This window comes from Sorex araneus, chromosome 4 (assembly GCF_027595985.1).
Source record: "Sorex araneus isolate mSorAra2 chromosome 4, mSorAra2.pri, whole genome shotgun sequence".
Classification (NCBI taxonomy): domain Eukaryota; kingdom Metazoa; phylum Chordata; class Mammalia; order Eulipotyphla; family Soricidae; genus Sorex; species Sorex araneus.
The window spans coordinates 158,049,735-158,074,321 of NC_073305.1; the positions used below are offsets into that span (position 1 = coordinate 158,049,735).

The 24,587-nt window shown below is 41.4% G+C and overlaps 1 protein-coding gene across 1 annotated transcript in view; it reads left to right on the forward strand.

The window, feature by feature from the left end:
* Positions 1-7,750: 7,750 nt before the first annotated feature.
* ENPP1 (ectonucleotide pyrophosphatase/phosphodiesterase 1) overlaps positions 7,751-24,587 on the forward strand; it is an 86,204-nt gene continuing 69,367 nt past the window's right edge. The window contains exon 1 of the mRNA XM_055136174.1: positions 7,751-7,972. Within this exon, the coding sequence (XP_054992149.1) occupies positions 7,751-7,972 (222 nt within the window). The remainder of the gene's footprint in view (positions 7,973-24,587) is intronic.

Below are 24,587 nucleotides of genomic sequence, written 5' to 3' on the forward strand. Positions count from 1 at the left end.
GGGCTGGCCATCATGTCCTTGTGTCCTCCAGAGTTGTCCCCTGCGAATTCATGTCTGGCTTCTCTTCTTCCAGGGACACCAGTCCTCGCCGAGATTTTTTTTTTTAATATTTTAAATTGTGTCAAATTCTTATTCTGTGATAGTTACGTTTCTTGGAATCAGTTGGAGGTTTTCTAGACTGACTTTTAAGATTTTATAAGTAAGATCTGGAACAGTGTTCAGTCTAAACCTTTTTAAAGTCCATTATTTATTAATTAATTATTATTGTTCCCACATGGGAGAGCCTGGCAAGTTCCCTGTGGTGTATTCATATGCCCCAAACAGTAACAATTATGTGTCTCATTCCCCTGACCCTGAAGAGCCTCTAATGCAGCACCGTGGGAAGGATGAGTAAAGAGAGGCTGCTAAAATCTCAGGGCTAGGAGGAATGGAGACATTACTGGGCCCTCTTGAGCAAATCGACGATCAACGGGATGACAGTGATACAGTGATGCAGTGAATTATTACTTCTGTTGTTATTGTTGTTGTTGTTGTTGTTGTGACTCCAAGAGGTGCTTTGGGGTAATTCTTGGCTTTGTGCTCAGGAATTACTCCTAGCCACGATGGGGTAATCACATGTGGTGCCTGAGTTAGAACTGGATCAGCAATATGAAAAGCAAGGGCCTTAACTCTTATCTCTGGCTCTTAACTCCTCTTAACTTCACTTATTAAAGTAATAATTTTTGGTGGAATTTGTAGAATCTGTGTTTCCTAAGGACTTTTCACTCTGGCCAGGGGAACATAAACTATTCCAATAAACTTAACTGGCACTCCTGAAAGATTGCCAGAGTAAACCCACTTCTTTCTGCCCCTTACAAGTTCCATTCTGTCTGCAATATTTTCTACAAATTATGATTTTGGGGGTTGCTTCTCTATTCAATTACAGGACAGGAGGGTTCTCCTTCCTTGCTCTGTGGACCCCCAAATGCCTTTAAACTGACAAGAATATAAAGCTCACATGGTTTATCTCCTACTACAAATTGCTAACTTTAGATACTTGATATCTAAGCAGTATGAAACAGTTCTGGTGGCCTCTGTCATCCCCAGCCTGAATAACAGCACATGGTTGGCCAAAATGTTAACCATGATCTTCCTAATTGGCCAAGTATTGCTGGGAGTGCCCCTTTAGCACTACTTGGGATACCCCCACCCTCAGCCCAAAAGAATACAAAATGAAACAAGAGACCTGAAAAACTTGAAAATTGCAATTACTGAGAACCATGAAATAGAGCTCAGGATATATCCAAGAAATCACTGCTATGCTGGAATGAGGAACAGTTGACTCTTTGATAGTATGGAGTATTGAAAGGAAACAAGTGAGGACCCCGAGTTATAGACTAGAGAGTGAGCACTGGGTTAAGGCACTGGTATTGCATGTGAGTGACACTGGTTTGATCTCCAACATTGCTTCTGAGTCCTGCCAAGAGTGATACAGAACCAGAACCAGAACCAGAACCAGCACAGAACCAGAAACCAGAAATAAGCCCTCAGCACTCAGCACTTCAGCACTCCTCTGGGAGTAAGGGGGGTTGGAGAGAGTTAGAGAGAGAGAGAGAGAGAGAGAGAGAGAGAGAGAGAGAGAGAGAGAGAGAGAGAGAGAGAGAGAGAGAGAGAGACCGAGACAGAGAGACAGAGAGAGACAGAGACAGAGAGACAGAGAGAGAGGAAAGATATAGGGGAGAGAGAGGGGAGAGAGGGGGGAGAGGGAGAGGAGAGAGGAGAGAGAGGGGGGAGAGGGAGGACTTGGGAAGAGAGGAGCGGGGGAGGGAGGGAGAAGAGGAGTGGAGGCGGGAGGAAAGATAGAGAGTGTGCTTTAAGATGGCTTTGAGTTGTTTGTTTTAGGGGCCACATCCAGTGGTTCTCAGGGCATAATTCTGTCAAATTCCTTGGGGCACCACGCATGCTATGTGTAGTGCTTAGGGGACCACAAGGTACCATGGGATAGAATCTAGGCCTCTTTCATGCAAAACAAAAGCTGTGGTTCTTTGAACTATTTCCCCAGCCCTAGAATGGTTTTACTTTTAATAAACTCTAATCTTGAACTAGCAGTAAACATTAATGATTAAATAGACTAAGTAGAGTTAGAAACAGATTTTTTTCCCCCTGCTTCCCTATGGAAGATTGGGCCTTATGGGGGGAACTGTCAGCAGAATGATTTCCTCATCAAGAGGCTCCTTACAAAATAAACAACAGAAACTACTATCATGGGTTGGAGAGAATCTGAGGTGATACTCTGAAGGTTTTACTGGGAACAATTCTGAAATTCTCACAAGCCTTCTAAGGGTGAAGAAGAAAACAGTTGTGTAGAGGAAATTTTAAGAGGATCTCTCCATCCCCCCCCCCCAGTTTTATTTCTTTGACTGGCCTGGTAATAAATTGACTCAAAAGGTATTAGCAAGAGAAAATACATTTTAATTTCATCCACATAATGGTCCATGAAAATATAGAGCCTAGTGAATGAGCAAAGTTGTCAGTTTGAATATTTTATAGATAAGGGGAAGCAATTAATGTGACAAACTGATAAGACAAAGAAATTCTTGAAAGTTTTTGGTTTGCGTAAGTAATTTAATGAACTAAGCAAGATCTATTTATACAATTTCCTGTGTTCTGTCTCTGACGATAAGGTTGTCTCTCCATCTCTGTGCAGCTAGGGCAGACTTCACTTAAAAATTTATTTTCTGCTGTCATGGGGAAAGAGAGAAGGAGGGTTGGGATAAATATTCCCTTTTAGGGGAAAAGGGAGTTTTATGATGTATGCATTGCATCCTAAATAGTCAATGCATCCGCTCATCCATTGACTATTATATTAACTGGAAAAAATAAGCAATATGTTCCTTTTGCATAGGGTGGTAGTCTGATTTGGTACCTGATAGTTGAGAATCAGTGGAATTGTACTATAGACCTGATAGTTAAAGATAAGTCATAAACCCAAATATGCTGAACTAGACCATGGTCGGATTAATGATGTAGCTGTAGGTAGAAGTATCTGTAGCCCTTCAAAAAAAACCTGTAGCCCTATCATGAGCTGACACAGAATTTATAAGTAAATCATAAATAATTTATGTAAAAATTAGATTATTGTATTTTCTTTTGTTTGGGGGATAGGCATTGGATAACTTAAACATAGACAGGATAGATTTAATTTTTAATTTTAAGTTGGGGATATGTAAACATTTTATTGGTGTTTAGAGATAGGAGCAGAATTTTTGTGGTATTCTGTGAAGTATTTTAATTTATTTTCAAGTTAACCTTTATTAAAATATGACCTGCAAACAGAAAAGTGCAAAAATAACAAGAAGCATACAATGATAAAGCTTTATAAAGTGTGCACATGTGTGCGCGCGTGCGCACAAACACACACACACACACACACACACACACACACACACCCCTTATTAGAGTTCAAAAACAACAATGAGAATCTCAAAACTACCATTCCAAGACTTCATATCCCCCATAGGAGACCTAATTTTTATCACCACAGACTATGTTGTCAATTTTGAACTTTATATAAGACAATACCATTTTATGATGAGGAAAATAAGACAGTGTTTTTCTAATGTATGTACATGTATATGTATATGTGCTTAATTATCTAATCTTCTGCCTTTAGAGGGCAAACTTTTGTGCTCAGAAGAAAGAAAAATCACAAAGAAAGAGATATTTTATGAATATTTTAAAGCATGAATTTTTCCCTAGAATTCATGGACATTAAAAAACTTTGTGATTTCTTTTTGAGCCTTGGCTGAATATATTTTGTGCTTATTAGGTAACTGATGAAAGAGAAGTTATGAAGCAGCTGCTAAAATAATTACCACATATTTATTTTTTAAGTTGGGAAGAGTTGTTTTTCAACTTGTAACTACAGTACAAGCATAGATAAGTTGCTTTTGATTGTATCAATATCTAAATTCTCAGATACTGAGGGGAAAATGTTTAATATTTATGCATAGTAAACCTTAAGGATTTCTTTTCTTTTTTTATTTTTCTTGCTTTTTGGATCAGACCTGGCAATGCACTCCTGACTTTGTACTAAGGAATTACTCCTGGCGGTGCTCAGGGAACCATATGGGATGCTGGGAACCAAACCCGGTAGAACGGAACCCAGGTCGGTCACGTACAAGGCAAATGCCCTTCCTGCTGTGCTATCACTCCAGCCCCAAACCTTAAGGAATCTTAAATTTGTATCTTACTACAGTTCTAGATTAGTGTCTTTACTCCTTAAAGCCAAGTGGTTTAGTACTAATGATGAAAAACATACTGATCCCTTTTTTTTTTTTTTTCTTTTTGGGTCACACCCAGCGATGCTCAGGGGTTACTCCTGGCTTTGCACTCAGGAATTACTCCTGGCGGTGCTTGGGGGACCATATGGGAACCCGGGTCAGCCTCATGCAAGGCAAATGCCCTACCCGCTGTGCTATTGCTCAGGCCCCCATACTGATCCCTTTTGAGGAAACTAGAGATACTGTCTTGTGACTTCCCTGTCTTTTGGAATGTAAAACTATTCCTCTGATCATTTAGCTCTGAACAAGGAAGAGGAAAGACTTGATTTGTATAAGTTATTGTGTTGTAATGTCATTAGAGAAACAATATGAGTGGCATATTTAATACATTATTTGTTTAATAGGGGTCACATTAGGTTATGCTACATAGAAGAGTGAGTAATGGAGCAGGAGCAATCGTACAGAAGGTAGGACATTTGTCTTGCATTGGCTGACCCTGACATCCCATAGGGTCCCCCAAGCACTGCCAGAAGTGACCCCTGAGCAAGAGTGGGGAGTAATTCCTGAGCATAGCTTGGTGTGGTCCACCTCTCCTCCTCCCCCAGCCCCCAACCAAACAAACGAAAGAACAATGTGCTTTTACCAAGGCTACACCCAGTGGTGCTATAGGGCAGGGTGGAACACAAGGTTTTCAGATATTCTCAGATTGGATGAAAATCCAGGTCTTTGACCACAACCCTGACCTTTGTAATTCTTAATCCTCTGATCTTAGAATTTCAATAGGATTTTAATTTTAATTTATTTAACGTTTTCTTATTGTCTGGTTCTCCCTCTCTGAGAACCCGGTATCCTGCCCATATTACAGAGCCTGGCCAGCTCTCCGTGGGGTATTCAATATACCAAAAACAGTAACAGTAATGGGTCACATTCTGCTGACCCTGAAAGAGCCTCCAATGTGGCACCGTTGGGAAGGATGAATAAAGAGAGGCTGCTAAAATCTCAGGGCTAGGATGAATGGAGACTTTATTGGTGCCTGTTCGAGCAAATCGATGAACAATGGGATGACAGTGATAACAGTGATGAGTGTTTTCTTGTGATCACATTAAGTTCCACACAGTTTAGATTGTATTCTGTTGCTACAACTTCCTGCCTCTTCAAAGTATCAATCCAATTTTTTAGAGTGACCCAGAAAAGATAAAGTTGACACAGGCAAAACAAATGCCTATGAGAGAGGCATATCCTGGTGGCTTGTGTGCCAAACCAACACTGCAGATGTGTTAGATTTGGTTTGGCATTTAAAGTGTCTAAAGAAATTGTTTTCCTGAATTTTTTAGACAAAATTTTGCAATCTGGAGAATTCACACAAACATCTGAATTTCCTGTTTCTCTTGAAAAATCTGACTATCTGGCTATAAAAGATCCCAAATTCTGCCAAATAGCCTTGAACAGGGCACGCACAGGTTCAGTAGATGGAGTACCTTACTTAGAGATGGCTCCTACCAGTCTCTGCATGTTTATTTATGACCCTATAAATGATACACTGAGTTCCAACAGAGAAGACTTGCAAATGGCTTGCTGTTTGGGGATACAGACAAAATACTTAACCCCATTTGTGTCGTAGGTTCAAAACCACTCTGGAACATCTCTGTTGAGTTGCTTTTAGAAGTGTTGCCTCCCATTTGACCAGTCTCTGGAATACATCTTTCTCTTTGAATCTGATTTTTCTAAATAGTCAAAGAAAAATTTGGAGTCAAGCCTGGGGTATAAAATTGTGTGTAAGTATGAAATAGTAAAAGTTTGCTTCTTTTGGATGGCTTCTAAGGTAACTATAGGATAAACAAATAAACAAACAAAAAAAGAACCCAATAATACTTTGAGGGATACCCTTAATGTCTTCCAGATGCTGGCTACTCTTCCCAACAAACTCCCATAATTGCCTGGGTTACTCTATTATGTCTATATGACTGGGTTTAATGTTTTGTTTACTTCCTTTTCTCTCTTGACCAGACTGAAAACCAACTGAAGGAGACATTTATATTCTTCTTTGGTATGGCAGGCATACTTAGGAACTGAAAGAGTGAAATAAAAGATTCATAATCCAAAGACTGAATGAACCAGCATCAATGAAAAGAATCTTTTATTTCAAATCTCAAACCAACCTTTTACAAGGGAACAATACACTTTACATCTGTTAAGTATCCAATGTCATTATAAACATTTGCACACATTTGTCACATGAATGGAAGCTGAATTATCTGGAGATTGTATAACTTCTCATGACCACTAATGTTAGTGGATATTGAAAAAAACAGTTGAAAGTTACTGGTTTCTATTTAGACAGGTAAGGTTCACATTACTATATACCAGAGGTTCTTTTAACTGATGACACAGGAAATGTAAAAACTTTGAATCAAATTCTACAAATAAGACCACTGATGGTCTCCTCGTTTGAAGACAACTATCAACGTGTTTCATAATGTTTAATTTTCTCAGGTGCTGGAACTGGGGAGTTAGCTCAGGTGACAGTGAGCATGCCTACCTCATCACCTGCAAGGGCCTGAGCTACCTTCTGCACTTCTAGCTCCCCTCATAATTAAGGCCAGGGGTCAGGGGTGGGATGGGTTGGGGAGGGCATAGCCCAGTGCCTCCAGGTGTGGCCTTTATAAAGAAAATGTCTTAGTGATCTAAGGAATATCAGCATCAGCCTCAGGGTAACTCAATGCCAACATTTAGAAGCTTGTTGGACACGGACATTCTAAATGAACCAATAAATAAGTGTATTACAAACACAGAAATCCAAAGACCATTAAAGCACATGAAACTATAGACAACGAATTACTTCTTTCCTGCGCATTTGTAAAAATCGGGTATTTCACAGTTGGGTTAATCCTTCCTGAGCCGTGCAGACGGAGTGGATAGCAGGCTTTGGAAGAATTCTTGCTGCCTGGGAGAGAAAGAAGATCGTCTTCCCGCACGCTGGACCAAAAAGAAGGAGCATATTCTCTCCTCCATCCTGAAACACTCGGGTCTGTCCCGACGGGCACTTTCCTGCTTTTACCGCTGCATCCTTCTCCTCCTCCTCCTCCAGCTCTATTTTGGGGCCCCATGATCTCATGCCCTCTGCAGACCACACTCTGCAATTCCAGTCCAGCCCGTGTCCCGAGGCCGCGCGGGGCGACTCCTGCAAGAGTTCGGAGGGTGCCCAGGGCGTGGGGCGGGGAAGGCTGGGCGGGCAGCAGAGAAGGGCGGGGTGGGGGGGGTGCAAGACACGCCCACGTCCAGGACTCAAAATAACTGACACGCTGAGTGCCCGCAATCAGACAGGAAGCCAAATAATCCGGGGCGTAGAGGCGCGCGCTCGCGGCGGGCGCGCAGCCAGGGTCGGGGCGGGCGCGGCGGCGGCGGCGGCGGCCGGGGCGGGGCGCGGCGGGCGCGGAGCCTATTAAAGGCGCGGCGGGGCGGCCGGGCCCCGAGCGCCCAGGGCCACGATGGAGCGCGACGGCTGCGCGGGGGGCGGGAACGGCCGGCGGGACGGCCCGACGGGCAACGGCCGGGACCCGGGTCGTGGCCCCGCGGCCGCCGACGTGCCCGCGGAGCCGCAGGCGGCCGCGTCCCTGCTGGCCCCTCTGGACCTGGGGGAGGAGGCGTTGGAGAAGGCGGCGCGACCCCGCACGGCCAAGGACCCCAACACCTATAAAGTGCTCTCGCTGGTAGGAGCGCGGCCTGGCAGGGCGGGGAGGGGCAGCGCGGTCCGGGAGCCCCGATCGCGGCCAGCGCCGGGGAGGCACCGTCGTGGCTGCGCTGGCTGCGCGCACCTTTGCACGGGGCGCTGGCTTCTGCAAACCTTTCCTGCGGGCGCCTCGCGCGCTCCTTCTCTCCCTGCTGCCTGGCGCCCCGGCACTCGCACTGCTCTGACTGATGCCCTGCAGCCGGTTAGCGCCGCGACCTTTAAACGTCCCGCCCCTCCCTCCCCCCAGCTCAAGCACTCGAGTTTGGGTGGGAAAGTCACCTGCTCGAGAGTTGTGGGATCACCTGCTTCGGGGTGGCTTGGAGTCAGCGTTGATGATTCCTTGCTCACCGATTGCACCGAAAGATTTCACACCCCCAACCCCTGTCCTTTTCTCAGAAAGCCTAGAACATACTTTCTCCTTGCATCTGTTTAGGAATTTCCTTGAAGTTACTCAGAAATTCCACCCGTCTTCAGATTATGTGAATGTGCACTCAGAAACATTTATGATTCTTTGTCCAGCCTTTTAACTATAGGTTACTCCGGTTACCTTGCGAACAAAAGTACCAATTATTCCCCAGCTGCACTGCTGTGACAGTTGCTGGAGCCGCAGTCTTTAGGAAGCGTGGGCGTTGTTTTCGTTCTCGATCTATAGCCTTGGACCCTGAGTGAAGGTCTGGGTTTTGGGTTTTATGGGCAGCAGTAGCTGAGGCCTGGTGCAGCTCTCCCTAATTTCTTTTGTGTTCAATGAGGACATCGACTCCACTAGCATATGACATAGATTTATTATAAGGATCGAACGGAACAATGTGTGTGTCACAATACATTGAAAATTACACAGAGACTGTGTCTTTTTGATCGTATTATGTGGACGTGTAACATTGCAGTGTATGGTGTTTCCTTAAACAGAATTCTCTAACGTGCTATGGCTGAACAAGCTGTATAGAGAATGTCTTTTTTTGATTTTTGAAATCTTTTCCTTTCATAAATATCTCCATTTTTTCTGTAACTTCGATATTAGGAAATATTACAGTATTCTTAGGAGACCGTATTCCTAAAGAGATGGTGTTAGATAACTTGGAACTTAAAAAATAAGCTTCAAATTCCCAAATGCATATTTCCCAAACCACATAATGTTTGTATTTCAAAATATCTTTCCACAACTTGTATCACAGTCTGAATGTAGAACACGCGATTGCAATACATTTTTAGCTTTTCCAGTATCATTGTTTAAAATAGGGTTAGATTATTTTCAGGAATTTAGCCGCACTTCAAGGTATTCTGTAATTGTTTTAAATTAAATCTGTATGTCAGTCCGGTGTGAATTGTTTTCCAAATGCCTAATCTTGAAAAGTTGCCAAATTTCCATTTGCTAAAGTCAGTTTTTAAATCTTTCCTACTCATTTGCTTGCAGGTCCCTTAGTATCAGCATATCTACCCTTCTATCCTTGATGCCTGCAGTCAGTGGAGCTAATGACAGTTCATTTAGCTCTGATGATGCAGCTTTGTGCTTTAGCCATAACGTGTCATAGGACTGATTGAGCAGGACAACCATGAATATTTTTTAATCCCATGAGGTTGGCTCTCTTACTGTAACACGTACTGAGTTGGAACGAATTCTTTTTTTTTTTGAAACGATTCTTATTTCATGTCTTTTGATGAAATACTGTGGCATATTATTGTACACCAAAATTCTTGCTGTATTTTTGAAACTCTTAACTAAACTGACAGTTTACCTATGCTTCTTTTTCTTCTTCTTCTTCTTTTTTTTTTTTTTTTGCTTTTTGGGTCACACCTGGCGCTGCACTGGGGTTACTCCTGGTTCTGCACTCAGGAATTACCCCTGGCGGTGCTCAGGGGGCCATATGGGATGCTGGGAAATCGAACCTGGGTCAGCCTAGTGCAAGGCAAACACCCTAGCCACTGTGCTATTGCTCCTGCCCCTACCTACGCTTCTTGCTTCTTTCTCTTCCCTCAGTACCTTTCTCCCAGCCACCCCACCCCACCGTCTTCAAATTAGCACTTTCCAAAGGAAACCAAAAGAACTTGACAGTTGTCATCAAAGAGCCCAAGGACAGGTTTTCTAAGGGGAAAAAAAGACTCACTTGTGGGATTGTTTTTCAGGTTAAAATCACTCTTTTCATAAAGCTGAAAAAAATGGATGACTAATCACATCTGAGATCAGGATGACTGAGATTAGGTCTGCTATGATGTAGAACTCACGTTCAGTGTTTCATTTTTTTAGTGATAAATTAAGAGTTGCCTTGCAGAGAGATAATTGGTGGCAGAATTGTGGATTTTCTGAAAATACTGTGGAAAAATGATGTATGTCTGAGGGATTGGGGAGAGAAGGAGAGATTCTGCGCTGCCTGCGCTTGTCCTGTGTCCTGAGCCCAGGGGAAGACTAGAATAGACTCTGCTCTGTGGACTTTTGAGCATAGGTCCCAGAAATGCTCATGGCAGTGCACCAGAGTGCAAAAAAACTCTGTGAACAAACATAAGCATAATCCCCTGTATGCTACATGGATGTGACATACTGAAGGCCTTTCCTTGGTTCTAGATTCAGATTTGATCTGAGATATAAACTCTGGCATTGATTGAATTTAAAGATGTATTTGTCCTTCCAAAAATGTCCCTGAAGTAGTTTTAAAGTGGCATGAAATAGCCAGCCCCTTTGTAGCCATTTCTCCATTAGTGAGCTATTGTGTAGAATGGTTTTGTGTTTGTCAACTCCAGCTGTACCTGTGAATATGATTGTGTCAATGTCAAGGGATTTGTGGTTGTCCCTGAGTCCAGACTGCTTTCTCCTTTTAATGAAAAAGTTCTTTATAAGTTGAAAAAAGTGATTTTTTTTATCAGACATTTGGATGTGACAGTTATTCAGTTAGCTTCTTCCTCTTGTAACATACTACCTTATATACAGAATCTAGCATGGAGTAATAGTCAAGCTTGTTCCTTTGTATTTGTTTATGTTTATGTAGTTCTTAATCGGATTTTGAATTTACATGTTATTTTGTTTCTAAATTTATTATCTTTCCAGTCATAGGTTAGTATGACTTCAAATAATAAGAGCATGATGGTTGGAGGTAGTACAGTGGGTAGAGCACTTGCCCTGCACGCAGCCCAACAAACCAGGTTCAATCCCCAGGACCCCAGAACGTTCCCTGAGGACCGCCAGGTATGGCCCCCAAACTGAAAACAGAACAAAAAACAATCAGCATATTACAGGCTAAGTAAGTTTCCACTTGACTTTTTATGGTTTGTTTTTTTTCTTTTTAACTTATTCTAGTTGTTCCTAGAACAACTTCTAGGAACCCAGCAAAGCTATATTATGTTTACTAGGGATAAAGAGATAGTACAGCAGGTAGAGTGTTTGCCTTATACATAGCTAACCTGGGTTTGATCCCTGAGCTCACCAGGAGTGATTTCTGACAAAACCAGGACTAATCCTTGAGCACCACCAGATGTGGCTCAAAAAAAAAAATAAATAAATAAAACAAAGCAAAAACATGAGTATGCCCTGAACATAGCTTGGTGTGACCCAAAAACGAAAACCAAAGAAAACCCAACAATACGAACAACAACAAAATCCCCTGTATCATTTACTAATGGAACCAAGACAATGCCAAGTCCAATGTCTGTTTTGGTTGAATTCGTGAATGTGTTGCACTTCTATTTAGACCAAGTGACTTTTGTTAGGGCAAGAGTAGGCTCTTGAGGTGAAATTATATATATATATATATATATGTATATATATGTATATATATACATATATATGTATTTATATACATACATATATATATGTATGTATTTATATACATACATATATGTTCCAGTTATCTCTGAACACTGAATATATTGAAAGAAAAAAAGAAGAGATTCTCCATGGGATTAAAAGTGGACAGGTACTTCCCCAGATGGCTCTGAATGGTCATGGGTAATGGTTTTTCCCTTCTTCCTTGAAGGGGTAGAACATTTGATTCAAATGGTGAATTATGAGTGGTCTTTTTCTGGAATGCTCTCACCCATTTTCCATCCTCTGATGGTCAAGTCAGGACTTTCATGATGACCTTTGGGATGTGCAGTTAAGGCAGAGTAGATGGACTTTACCCAACACAAAGAGAGCTGTGGTGGTCACAGGAATAAGGAAATTGGAACTTTTTTTTTTTCTTTTTGGGTCACACCCAGCAATGCACAGGGGTTATTCCTGGCTCTTCACTCAGGAATTACTACTGGCGGTACTCAGGGGACCATATAGAATGCTGGGAATTGAACCCGGGTTGGCCACGTGCAAGGTAAACACCCTACCCGCTGTGCTATTGCTCCAGCCTCGGAATTGGAACTTTTGAGGTTGTAGGAAACGGGAGAACTTGAAGTCCTTTAGCTCACTCTCTCATAAATTGGCATTTTTGCCAGATGAGAAGTTGGGCCTTTCCATGCCTTAGTACTTACTGTCCTTTTAGCCGGATTAGTGTTTTCTACCCAGTGATCTTTCTCTTTCCTTGTTACTTTGACCTGGGAAAGTCAAGATGGGAAGACTCAACAAGACCCATACGACCAACTGAATGTCTGGCATACACATACTGATGCATTATGATTTGACATTCAGATATACAGCTCAGTGTTAAGATCAGACCCGGAATATTAATTTACCAGGGCCTGGAGAAGTGAAAGCGAGAATAAATGAACTGTAGATAAAACTTCACAATTAAGGTTAGTGTCCCTACAAACGCAGCCGGTAGGGGGTTCGCCTTGCACGTGACCAGCCCCGGGTTCGATTCTTCCGCCCCTCTCAAAGAGCCCAACAAGTTACCGAGAGTATCTCGTTCATATGGCAGAGCCTGGCAAGCTACCTGTGGCATATTGGATATGCCCAAAACAGTAAGAACAAGTCTCACAATGGAGAAGTTACTGGTGCCCGCTCGAGCAAATTGATGAGCAATGGGATGACAGTGACAGTCCCTACAAAGAGGCCAAAAATGACCTCTGTGATGACTTGAATCAGAATCCAGTCACTGTGGTACGCACCTCCCATATATGGCCATTTGGCATGTGCAAATATGACCCCCTCACGTGTGCCACTTTTGTTGTGGTCACTTTGTGGACAAGTAACTGATTTCAGACTTCATGACTTTTGTAAAGAAGTGTTTCCGGCAGCATTACTATTTCTCCTGTCTTGAGTCCCATTTCTGTTTTATCCCTTTCTCACCATTTATATTTTCCACTCCGTTCCTCCTCCTCACGAGACACGACCGTCTCTTCAACACCCATAGTTTTCCCCCTAATATTCCACTTCTCCCCTTAACTCTGGAGACACAGTTTTGCTGTCTCCTGCTCCCAGTGTATTGTACCCATGATTCTGAAGGGAATCCCATTTTGAAAGACCCCTTGTTTTCTATAAAAGAAAGTACTGCAACTACCAGGGAGATGGCTGGCAGAACTGGACCATAGGCTTTACTCAGCACCTCCCGAAGGGGACACCCTAATCAACAACAATGAAAGAACTAGAGATTATTTAGCTTTTTTAGACAATTCACAGAACATTTTATCATTGGCTTTTTTTTTTTAGACTCTGCTCTCATTATTAAATAGTTTTATATTCAGGTTTGGTTTTTTGAGTTTGAAGTTGGACTAGAGCGATGGCACAATGGGTAGGTCGTTTGCCTTGCACTCAGCCAACCCAGGTTTGATTTCTCCGTTCCTCTCGGAGAGCCCGGCAAGCTACCGAGAGTATCCCGCCCGCATGGCAGAGCCTGGCAAGCTCTCCGTGGCTTATTCGATATGCCAAAAACAGTAACAGCAAGTCTCACAATGGAGACGTTACTGGTGCCGCTTGAGCAAATCGAGCGGGATGACAGTGCTGCAGTGCTACAGAGTTTGAAGTTACAGGTATGCGTGACTTAGCAAATGCATCTCGTCTATGATACAGACTCTTATAGACATGTTAGATAACTTAATGTTGATTCATAACCTTTTTCTCTCTTTCTGTTGAGGGGACAGACATTTCAAATTCCAAACAATTTAGGAACAAATAATCCTTTGGAGTACAGCTTGTAATTTGTAGTCTGCCTTTGTTTAAAATAAATCTTTCCCCACCAACCAGACAGTGTCACGCAAACAACAAGAAAGTAAATAAGAAAACTTTTTGCAAAGAACTCAAGGGAGTACAGAGATTACTTTTCTGAGCCTACGTGCTATGTAACAGATATTTCAAAATACTGACCCAACTCGAACGTTGTATTTACCATGGAAAGAAACTAAAAAACCTAAAGAAGTCTTTCAAAAAAAGAGTGAGCAGAATTTCAACTGAATATTATCCAGGACTCTGTTTCCTGAGTATTTTTTCCCGAGAATTAAAAACTCAGAATGAAGATAGTACCTGCATTATTTTTTATTACTTTCTTATTTAGTTTTCAACATAACAGTGGAAGCAGTGGTGATAAAAGTTTAGATGATTACAATCATAAAAACATCATTTCATAGTTTTAGTATGCAGATTCTGCAGATTCCCATATGTTCTTTTTTTTTTTTTTTTTTTTTGCTTTTTGGGTCACACCTGGCGACGCACAGGGGTTATACTCCTGGCTCTAGACTCAGGAACTACTCCTGGTAGTGCTCAGGGGACCATATGGGATGTTGGGAATCGAACCCAGGTTGGCCGCGTGCATGGCAAATGCCTTACCCGCTGTGCTATCGCTCCAGCCACTCCCATATGTTCTTAATTGAACTTAATTCACAGTGCTTCAACAGTTATGAAATAGAAAAGTCTGGTAAGGGACTGGAGTGATAGCACAACGGGTAGGGTGTTTGTTTGCCTTGCACGCGGCCGACCCGGGTTCAATTCCCAGCATCCGATATGGTCCCTGAGCACCGCCAGGAATAACCCCTTGTGCATCTCCTGGGGGTAACCCAAAAAGAAAAAAGGAAAAAAAAAGAAAACTCTGGTGATATTAAGTTTTACTTTACAGATAAAGAAAGGGATGCTTCCAAGTTTGTGTTTTTTTTTTTTTTTTTTAGTCAGTTTTCTCAAACATTTTGTGATGGGAACCGTTGGAAAAATTGCAAAGACATTCCTGGGCTTTAATCCCCGTGCTTATTACTTAGGATATTTGGAATCACTATGGACTGAATGTTTGTGTCCCCTGTGCCCCATTTATATGTTGTAATCTCCAACCTTGGAGTCATGGTATTTGTATGTGTAGGCAGGGATTTAGAGAGCAATTTGGATTTAGATGAGGTCATGAGGGTAAGACAATTATTATGGAGTTAGTAACCTTAAAATAGGGGTTGGGGGGGTGGAGCTCAGCCTCAAGGTGGGCTCACTGTGAGGACCTAGAAAGTAGACATCTCTTAACAAGGGAGTAGAGAGAGAGAGAGAGAGAGAGAGAGAGAGAGAGAGAGAGAGAGAGTTAACCAGGAGGCAATTCCCAGAATTTTGCTCACTTAAAAATCCCCACCTCCACATCTGGAAGAAAACAAATTTTTGTTATTCAGCTCACCAAGGCTATGGTATTTTGTTATAACAAACTGACTAAGATAGAAAGGGATTTAAGGAGTCTTTGTTTTAAGCAGTGACCTCAAGTTAGTCAGAAATCCATGGTTCATTTACTCCTCTTCTAAAGACAATGGTTAAATTTATATTTAAACACCACACAATTAGTAAGTAGTATACTAGGTTAAGTGAGAAGACTTTTTTTTTTCGCTTTTTGGGTCACACCTGGCAATGTACAGGGGTTACTCCTGGCTCTGCACTTAGTAATTACCCTTGACGGTGCTCAGGGGACCATATGGGATGCTGGGAATCAATCGAACCCAGGTCGGCTGCGTGCAAGGCAAATGCCCTATCTGCCATGCTGTTGCTCCAGCCCCAGGTGAGAAGACTTTTTAATGAGGATTTTAATTCTGTCCTTAGGGCTAGTGTCTTCCCATTCATTTGCCATTTGTGGTTGCGTGAATGCAATAGTAGTCTTGTGTTTTTGTGAACTTGTGTGTGTACGCTTTTTGGTAAGTGACTTCTTTTTTGTAATTGAACCACCATGAACAACACAGTTACAAAGTTGTTCATGATTTGTTTTCAGTCATAGAATGTTCAACTATCCATTCCTTCACCAGTGTACATTTCCCTCCACCACTGTCCCCAGTTTCCCTCCTGCCACCCTCTCCACCTGCCCCCAACACCCCCCACCCCCACCCCCATCCAAGCCTGCATCTATGTCAGGTACTTTCTCTGTCTCTCAGTCTCTTTCTCTCTCCTTTCCTCCCCCACTCTTTCTTTCTTCTCTCCTCTCTCTCTCCCTCTTTCTCTCTCTCTTTCTTCTCCTCTCTCTCTCTCTCTCTCTCTTTCTCTCTCTCTCTCTCTCTCCTCTCTCTACCCCCCTCCCCGCCCCTTCTGGGCATTATGGTTTGCAGTTCAGATACTGAGGGGTTATCATGTATATGCCTTTACCTGTTTTCAATCCTCAGTTATTGATGTAACTTTCTTTTTAATCTGAGTTTTTAATCTTAATAATTTAAATATATATACTATAAAATAGGAAAACAGAAAGCCATTTTGGAGAGTCGGTTTTTGTATGCATATCTTGTTTGTGGATTGATATTTTCTCACTGTGCCCAAGTGACAGGTATTCTATTACAGACAGAGCTTATGACTAAGGACCCATAATGATGAGAGTTCTCTTTGATGTCAGGAGACTATTCCTAGAAAGTGTTTGTTCTTAGAGCTGGCTTATTTCCCATGATATTGAGAAGCATCTGAAGTTTATCATTTTTCTTGAAAAGAGAGAACTGAAAAGAAATTTGGGTAGTTTTTAATTTTTGTTTACTTTTACAAATTTTATTGAATCACCATGAATTACAAAGTTGTTTGTGATTGCTTTTCAAATGTACAATGTTCCAGCACCCATCCCTTCACCTGTGTCCACTTCCCTCCCCCAATATCCTCCGTTTCCCTCCTGCCCCTCAACTTACCTCTAAGGAAGACAGACATTTAAGTCATTTTATGATGCTATTAGGCAGTAAAATAAATTCAGCTATTGTAATATGATTCTTCTAAATTATATCATATTGCTCCAGCCAAAGGAACAGTGGTACAACAATTTCAGCTGAAATGTTTCAGGTAGCATTTCTCAAACTGTTGTCTTTGGCCCCTTGGGGGATATTTGTAAGAGCTATCAAGGCATAGATGAATTCCAGATTATTTTAAAACGGTATTGAGACATCATTTTTCCTTTTCCGTTTTGTTGACATTTATGCTGATTGTATTAAAGGAGTGAAGGGTAAAAGCTGCTGGCACCGTAACAGAAATCAAGGCATGTTCTTGGAATAAAGAAAAATAAAGAGATTAGTTTTACTTAAAGAATGTACTGGGTAGGAGCCAGAGTAATAGTACAGCAAGGTAGGTGCTGGCCTTGCATGCAGCTGACCTGGGTTCAATCTCTGGCACTGTGTTTGGTCCCCTGAGCACCAATAGGATTGATCTCTGAGGGCAGAGCCAGGAGTAAGCCCTGAGTACCAGTGAGTGTGCTCCCCCCCAAAAGGAGAATATATGAAGTAAAGTAGTAAAAATGACCATAATGACAGAAATTTTACTAAATTCCAACCATAGATTAATCCTGTCTTTTTAATAAAACTTGTTAACAAAATCAGAAATCTGTGCATTGTACATTTGCTTCATACTCAAGTACTTCTATTTTCTGAATGAAAACTAATTGTGGGATGGTGTTGTGAGCTAAGTGAACTGCTCCCCCACCCCTATGAAATGCTTTTTGTTTGAAAGAACAGTGACAAAGTGATTATCCAGGTTTGTGTATTTGATATATCTTTTATAAAAGATAAATGATGTTAACTTTGTCACTTCAAGGAAAAGAAATGAAGGTACCTGTCACCATGATAAAATCTGAGCTTTCAAGTAAAAATTAGAAATTTTGAAAGCTTGTAGCAGCCTTTATTAGTTTAACAGCTTTTTGGTCCTTAAAGGCTTCTGGTCAAATTGATAGCTATAAAATAGAAACTATATGTCTGTGGTATAGTGAATAACATCAGCATTTGGAAGGACTACATAACTCAGTGAATTGTTATTTTGTATAGGGCCAATATGATTTTTAAAATGATACATAATCGGGTTTTTATTCAAAATGTAAAATACACATCTAGACAGACAATTTAAAACGAAGGAACTGAAACACCTTTGGGAGTAAAGAAAGGGGGAGAAGTGGTGAAAGTAAAACCTTTTAGTAAATGGGGTTCGGAAACTTGTATAGCCACATGTAGAAAATAACAGAAGACACTAGATTAATTTCCAGTTAAGTGAAAATAAGTTAAAGGCTGGATTTAATGGAAATCATAAAATACTTAAAGAAAATAGGTGAAATTCTAAAGAATAACCTCAGCAGGGATGCCTTTGGCTACTTCACTCAAATAGTAAACAAAAGCAAAAATAAATTGGAGTATATGAATCTTAGAAGCAGGGGTCCACCCTTGGTGATACACAGGGCTTCTCTCTCTGTGTTCAGGGGTCTCTCTTAGAAGTGTTTAGGGCACCATGTAGGGTGCTGGGAATCAAATGCGGGTTAACCGTGTGCAAGGCAAAGCCCTACTTGCTGTACTATGTCATTGGCCCCAAGACTTTTGTACAATGAAAGAGACCGCTATACAAACTAAAAGGTGACCTACTGACCAAGAAAATATGTACCTCATAGTCACACTGTAAAAAATAAAAATGTGCGTGTGTGGAAAAGGGCGATGATCTGTGTGTTGTTCTCAGACTCTCGGGGCGGCTCTCTCTTGACACTCGCATTTGATGTTATCTTCTGTCTGTCTCTCTGTCTCTGACTTTGTCTCTGTAGTCTCTCCTCTGGTCTCTTCTGATCTCTCTCTGTCTCTGTCTCTGTCATTTCTTCTCTGGTCTCTTCCGATCTCTCTCTCCGGAGCTCTTTTGCTTCAGCCGCTGGATTCTCACTCGCTTTCTCTTCTGACTCTCTGATTTTCACTCGCTTTGTGCTCTTTCTTTCCCCTGCTTCTGGCTCCGATGACTCCCTGATTCCCTTTTGCTCTGTGTTCTGCTTCTGTGTCTTCCCTCTTGCTTCTGTTATAGTCTTAGTTTATATAGCAATCACATAGGGTGATGACACAAAGGTGGGTTAAATATCAGTAAATCAACAAAGAGGGGTTAGATCACTCCTCCAGGAGATTAACAAAATCTCATCTAAAGAGATTACTCCAGATTACTAGGAGATCCGCTTAAGGGTGGGATCCCATCCAGGGTATGTCACTTTCTTCTTTCCTCAGCTAGTAATAGTTATAATAAATTTACTTCTAATATTTCTAGCAATGTCATTCTGTATGAGCACAGTAAGAGATATATCAAACTTAAGTGTTTGGTTATTCCTGAGGACATCTCACTATGTATTCCAGACCACAGTCCTCAGGCCAGGTTAGTCTTCCTAACCCTAGCAGGGTCCTAGTCTCATTGTTACTTTTGGATCATGACAGCATTTGTCTATGACCATGCTCTCAATTTATAGTTGAGTATTGTGGTGCTTTGGCCTGCCCATTTCAATGCCAGGGTAGCTCACAGTTTGCCCTGGGTTCATCCCGTCCCTCTTCGGGACCCTGCTTTTGGGATGCAAGGAACTAAGGACAACTGAGTCGAGAAAGCAGATGCCCAGGTATAAATATTATTGGAGTCAATCAGCTCCCAAGTTACAAAGCATAATATTAACTGTCTTCCTGTGTTCATACAGAAAGGACACTGCTTTAAGGTAAACTAAGTTCCCTGCAGCAAGGCTAAAAGGACAAACCCAGTGTTATCCTACAACACACCAAAATATTATGCAGAGCCTATACATACCAACAATGAAACTCAGTCTACCAAATGAAAAGTGGACAGAAGATTTGAATAGACACTTCTCTGAAGAAGCCCATACATATGTCTCCAGGCTCAAGCAAAAAATGTTCAAATTCATGTATCATTAAGGAAGCACACATGAAGCTTAGGAGAGTGCCTCACATCTGTAAGAATGGCCTGTTCAGGAAGATTGACAACAGTGTCTGTTGCAAATGTGAGTTTCCAAGAAAGGTGCAGGGAGTATGGGACTAGAGCGTTCGGTGGCCGAGAACCATTTTTCTGGCTGGCCCACAGAGATGGATGGACGGAAGAAGGATGAGGGGAATGAGAATGGAGGAACAGGGCCCCAGGCTGTTGGTAGACAGTTTATTTCTCTCTCCTTCCCAGCATAGTCAGATCTCTTCCCTTACAGATCAATCCTGGTCATAGTTTTGGTCATAGTTCCAGTCATCATAATTCCATCATCCTAGTCTCCTAATAGGCCTCAAAGTTCCTCTACTTCATTATCCCCTCTTCCTCATCTCATAGTCTCCTTCTTTCCCCTTACAGTATAGTTATATAGAAATCATGAAGTGTGGGGTACACATAGGTGGGGTTGAACATTGTCATAACAAACAGGTAAAGCCATTCCTTCAGGGGAAATTCTAAGGGATTATCTCAAGGACAAGATCTCATTTGTGGGTTCAGCACTCCAGATTACTAGATCTTCTCAAGAGTGGGATTCCATCCAGGGTCCATTGCTTTCTCCTTTCCTCAGATAGTAATTCATTTAAACAATCATAGTAACTTTACTTCTTACTAATATTTCAAATCATTTTGTATGAACACAATAAGTTTAAGCTTAAATTTGGCTCTTCCTGGGGACATCTCCCTACATATCCCAGACTACAATCCTCAGGCCAGGTTAGTCTTTCCTAACTTTAGCAGGGTCTTTATTTAGTTCTTTTTGGGTCATGTCAGAGTTTGTCCCATGATCATGCTCTTAATTTATCATACTTATGCTTAACTTGTTCCCTTTCGATGCCTGGGTAGCTTACAGCTTGCCCTGGGTCCATCCAGTCCTTCATCAGAACCCTGCTTTTGGAGTGCTAGGAACTAAGGGCAACTGAGGCTTAAGTCAAGTAAATATGGATGCTCAGGAGTAAATATTATTTTGGAGTCAGTTAACTCGGATGTTACAAAGCATAGCGTGAACTATCTTCCTGTGTCTATACAAAAAAGACACTGCTAAACCATGCAATTACATAAAGAAGAGAGAAAGCAATATGATATCATTAGTGCTTGAGGCAATATTAGTTCTTGATGGAATTCCATGTGCTTCAGGGGCACTATTGTGGGAGTAACTCAATAAACCTAAACTCCCTACAGGAGGAACAAGGACAACCCAATATTATCCAACAGCAAGTATTCTAAGAAGATTTGGTGGGAAGGGTTGGTGAGGATAGAAATGGGTGCAGCAGTATAGAGATTCCTTAAACAATGACAACAAAATCTTTGGCAACAATGTGGATGAAATTTGAAGGGCTTATATAAGCTTAGTGAAATGAATAAAAGGGAAAGAGGATGGTGGTGGGAAGAGAAGGGGTCCCCTGACAACTGAATGTCACTGGAACTTTGATGGGAAAAGCAGGAAATTGTTGTGTATATGCTTAGACCCATGTTGAGGTGTGACACCATACTCCTGTGGTGCTTCAAATGGTAAAGCACTGTCACGCTTATTTCAGAACATTAAATAATAAAGGAAACTGAGATACAAATTTGACTAATGGATTTTAATATATAAAAAATCCAATAACATTGTTTTAAGTCACATGTTGCCTTAAATTACCACCATCTGACTTGGTGTATTTAAATAATATATCCACAGTTACCTAAAAATCTTTTTTGAAGTTCCTCCTTTAGGAGCATAAAGAAACTTTTTTTTTTCTCTTTTTCTTTTTTCTTTTTGGGTCACACCCCCAGTGATGCTCAGGGATTACTCCTGGCTCTGCACTCAGGAATTACTCCTGGCAGTTCTTGGGGGACCATCTGGGATGCTGGGGATTAAACTCATTTGGCCACATGCATGGCAAAGGCCCTACCTGCTGTACTATGCTAAGGCCTACTTTGAGACCAAGAATTTTGAGACTTTATGCTATAAGGAAAGATATACACTAAATTATATCTGAAGAACTTGGGAGGAGAAAAGAGTAAGATATAGAAAAGGTTTTAGCTAATTATCAACAGTTCTATCATTATTAAAAGTCCTTTGTAGATTCAAAATACTTTTATATGTGCTACCTTGTTGGACCTAAGCTTTGCCATTATCCCTGGGTTAGAATAATCTATAATTCTCAGATTACAGAGTAATCAGAAAAATTGGAGCAACTTTGCAAGATCACTAATTTAATTTTCTTAAGCTCATTTTTGCAGATTATTAACAAGTAGTTTGGAAGTCAGAACTGCATTTAGTCTTCTGTGCTTGGTGTTTGAATATAGACAAATAATAAATTCTTTCCTAAACATCTGCTTTTACAACCTCAAAATAGAGATGACAAAACCATATTAGGTGTTATAAAGGGAATACCCTGAATTACTTTTTTAAAATTTTTTATTAGTGAATCACCGTGAGATAGTTACAGACTTACAAACTTACAGACAAACTTACAAGCAAACAGACTTACAAACTTTCGTGCTTGTGTTTCAGTCATACAATGGTCAGTACCCATCCCTCCACCAGTGCCCATTTCCCACCACTGGTGGTCCCTGTATTCCTCCCACCACCCCCACCTCTGAGGCAGGGCATTCCCTTTTGCTCTCTCTCTCTTTTTGGGTGTTGTGGTTTGCAATAGAGGTATTAAGACCATCATGTTCAGTCTATAGTCTGCTTTCAGCCCGCATCTCCAATCCTGAGTGGGTCCTCCCAGCACCCTTTACTTGGTGTTCCCTTCTCTATCTGAGCTGCCTTTTCCCCCAGTATTCGAGGCCAGCTTCTAAGCTATGAAGAGTGGACGAGGTGGCATGGCCGCTATTGCGGCTGTGCAATTTTAGATTTCTGATATTTAAGTAATAAGTCTGGAGGGACTTCTGCCACAAACCGCTGGGTTCCGAGATTGGTTTGTATGCCTCTGGGATCATGGCCATTCAGGAGCCGGAGGAGCAGTTCGTGGGCCTCATCTGTGATTTTATTTTCTTCATCTTAATGGTTTCCTTAACAGAGTAGGAGTTTTTTATTTTCATGAAGTCCAGCTTTTCCTTTTTTTTTTCAGTGAATAATGCTTTGGGTATTGTATCCAACGAGAGCTTCAGATTTCGTAGGTTAAGGGCCCACTCCTACAAGACTGCCGCATCTCTTCACAACCAGTGAACTTTGGTCCTACTAACTATCTACAATTCCTCCTTGGGTTTGATTCAGGCACTTTCAGAGCATCTCCAGGAACACCAGTCTCCTCAAATCTCTGTGTCCACTCCCCCGGAAGGTCACCAAACCCCTCCTTTTAGGTTTGTGTGGAGGCTTCATTAAACAGACTTAATTGAATATCTCATTGCGCAACGGTGACTGCTTTCACCTCCAGTTCCTCTCCCCTTCCTGGAGGCCAAGGAGTGGGGGAATTTTTCTTATTACTGATAAGCTTCACTGATTTCCTTTTGACTTCACTTTGAAGACATTAATTACAGTTTTGGTGCCCGGAGTATGGTATATCAACTAGCATCTTAGCATCACCTCCATGGAACTTGTTAAAAATGCAGAACTTTGAGCCTTTCCCTTGGCTCGCTGAACCAGATCCTGCATTTCCACAGGCTCTGGATTCCTCTAGCCATTAAAGGTTAAAGAGAAGCCTGGCAAGATCAGTTAGTTGGTATAATAGATGCCCAGAACATTTCTTTAGTTGGAAGTTCTATTCAAACCTTGTTTGCCATTGACTTCACATACCATCCTATGGCTTTAAAAAAAAAAAAAAAAGGCTAAATGTTTCTTATGACCTCACCTGTGTTGTATTGGATTGAAATAGTGTTACTGTTGGCTTCATTTGTTTGGCCCCTATCCTTGCCTTGGACTGAGAGGTGCATTGGTTCTTGAAGCCTCATTGCTCTGGTATAGGGCACTGTTTAATCACCCCCTCACATGTGCTGTTTCTAGTTCTCAGGAGCCTACTTGAGCTCTCCTGTGTTTATTGTACTTTAATTGCCTTTCCAACTCTGCCTCAACTTGCCCTTTAATTGGTCTTCATTTCTCTCAACTGTGCCAATCTGCTTTTTCTGTAATCTGATAATATTCAGATGTTCTTTCCAAGTCAGCCCTCCATCCATAAGAATATCAACTGGATTTGTTTTATGCCATTACTGAATCCTTCAGAGTTTCCATCCACTGCAGTATTCTCCATAGTCAAGAGTACACTTGACACGAGACTAAACAAAGGAATCTTATACAAGAACTCTTTTTCAGGTGATGTAAAATCAGGTAAATGTCCTTGGCACAAAGTTTATTCCATAATACTTCATTGTCCAATCACATCGGCTTCCCATGTAGTGCCACCCAACATCATTTAGATTAGAATCTCCCAGTGATTAGGAAACAGGTGAATGAATTATGTTTGTGTGTAGAGGGTGTGGGTTTGTAAGCAGCATTATAAATAGAGTGTGTTGGTCTTACTATTTTTGAACAATAGAGGGAAATCAGTAAAAACAAACAAACAACTCTTCTTGTACATTATTTAGTTTTTTGGTAGTTCAAAGGAAGTAAATGTATTGAATGTTGACATATAAAAATATT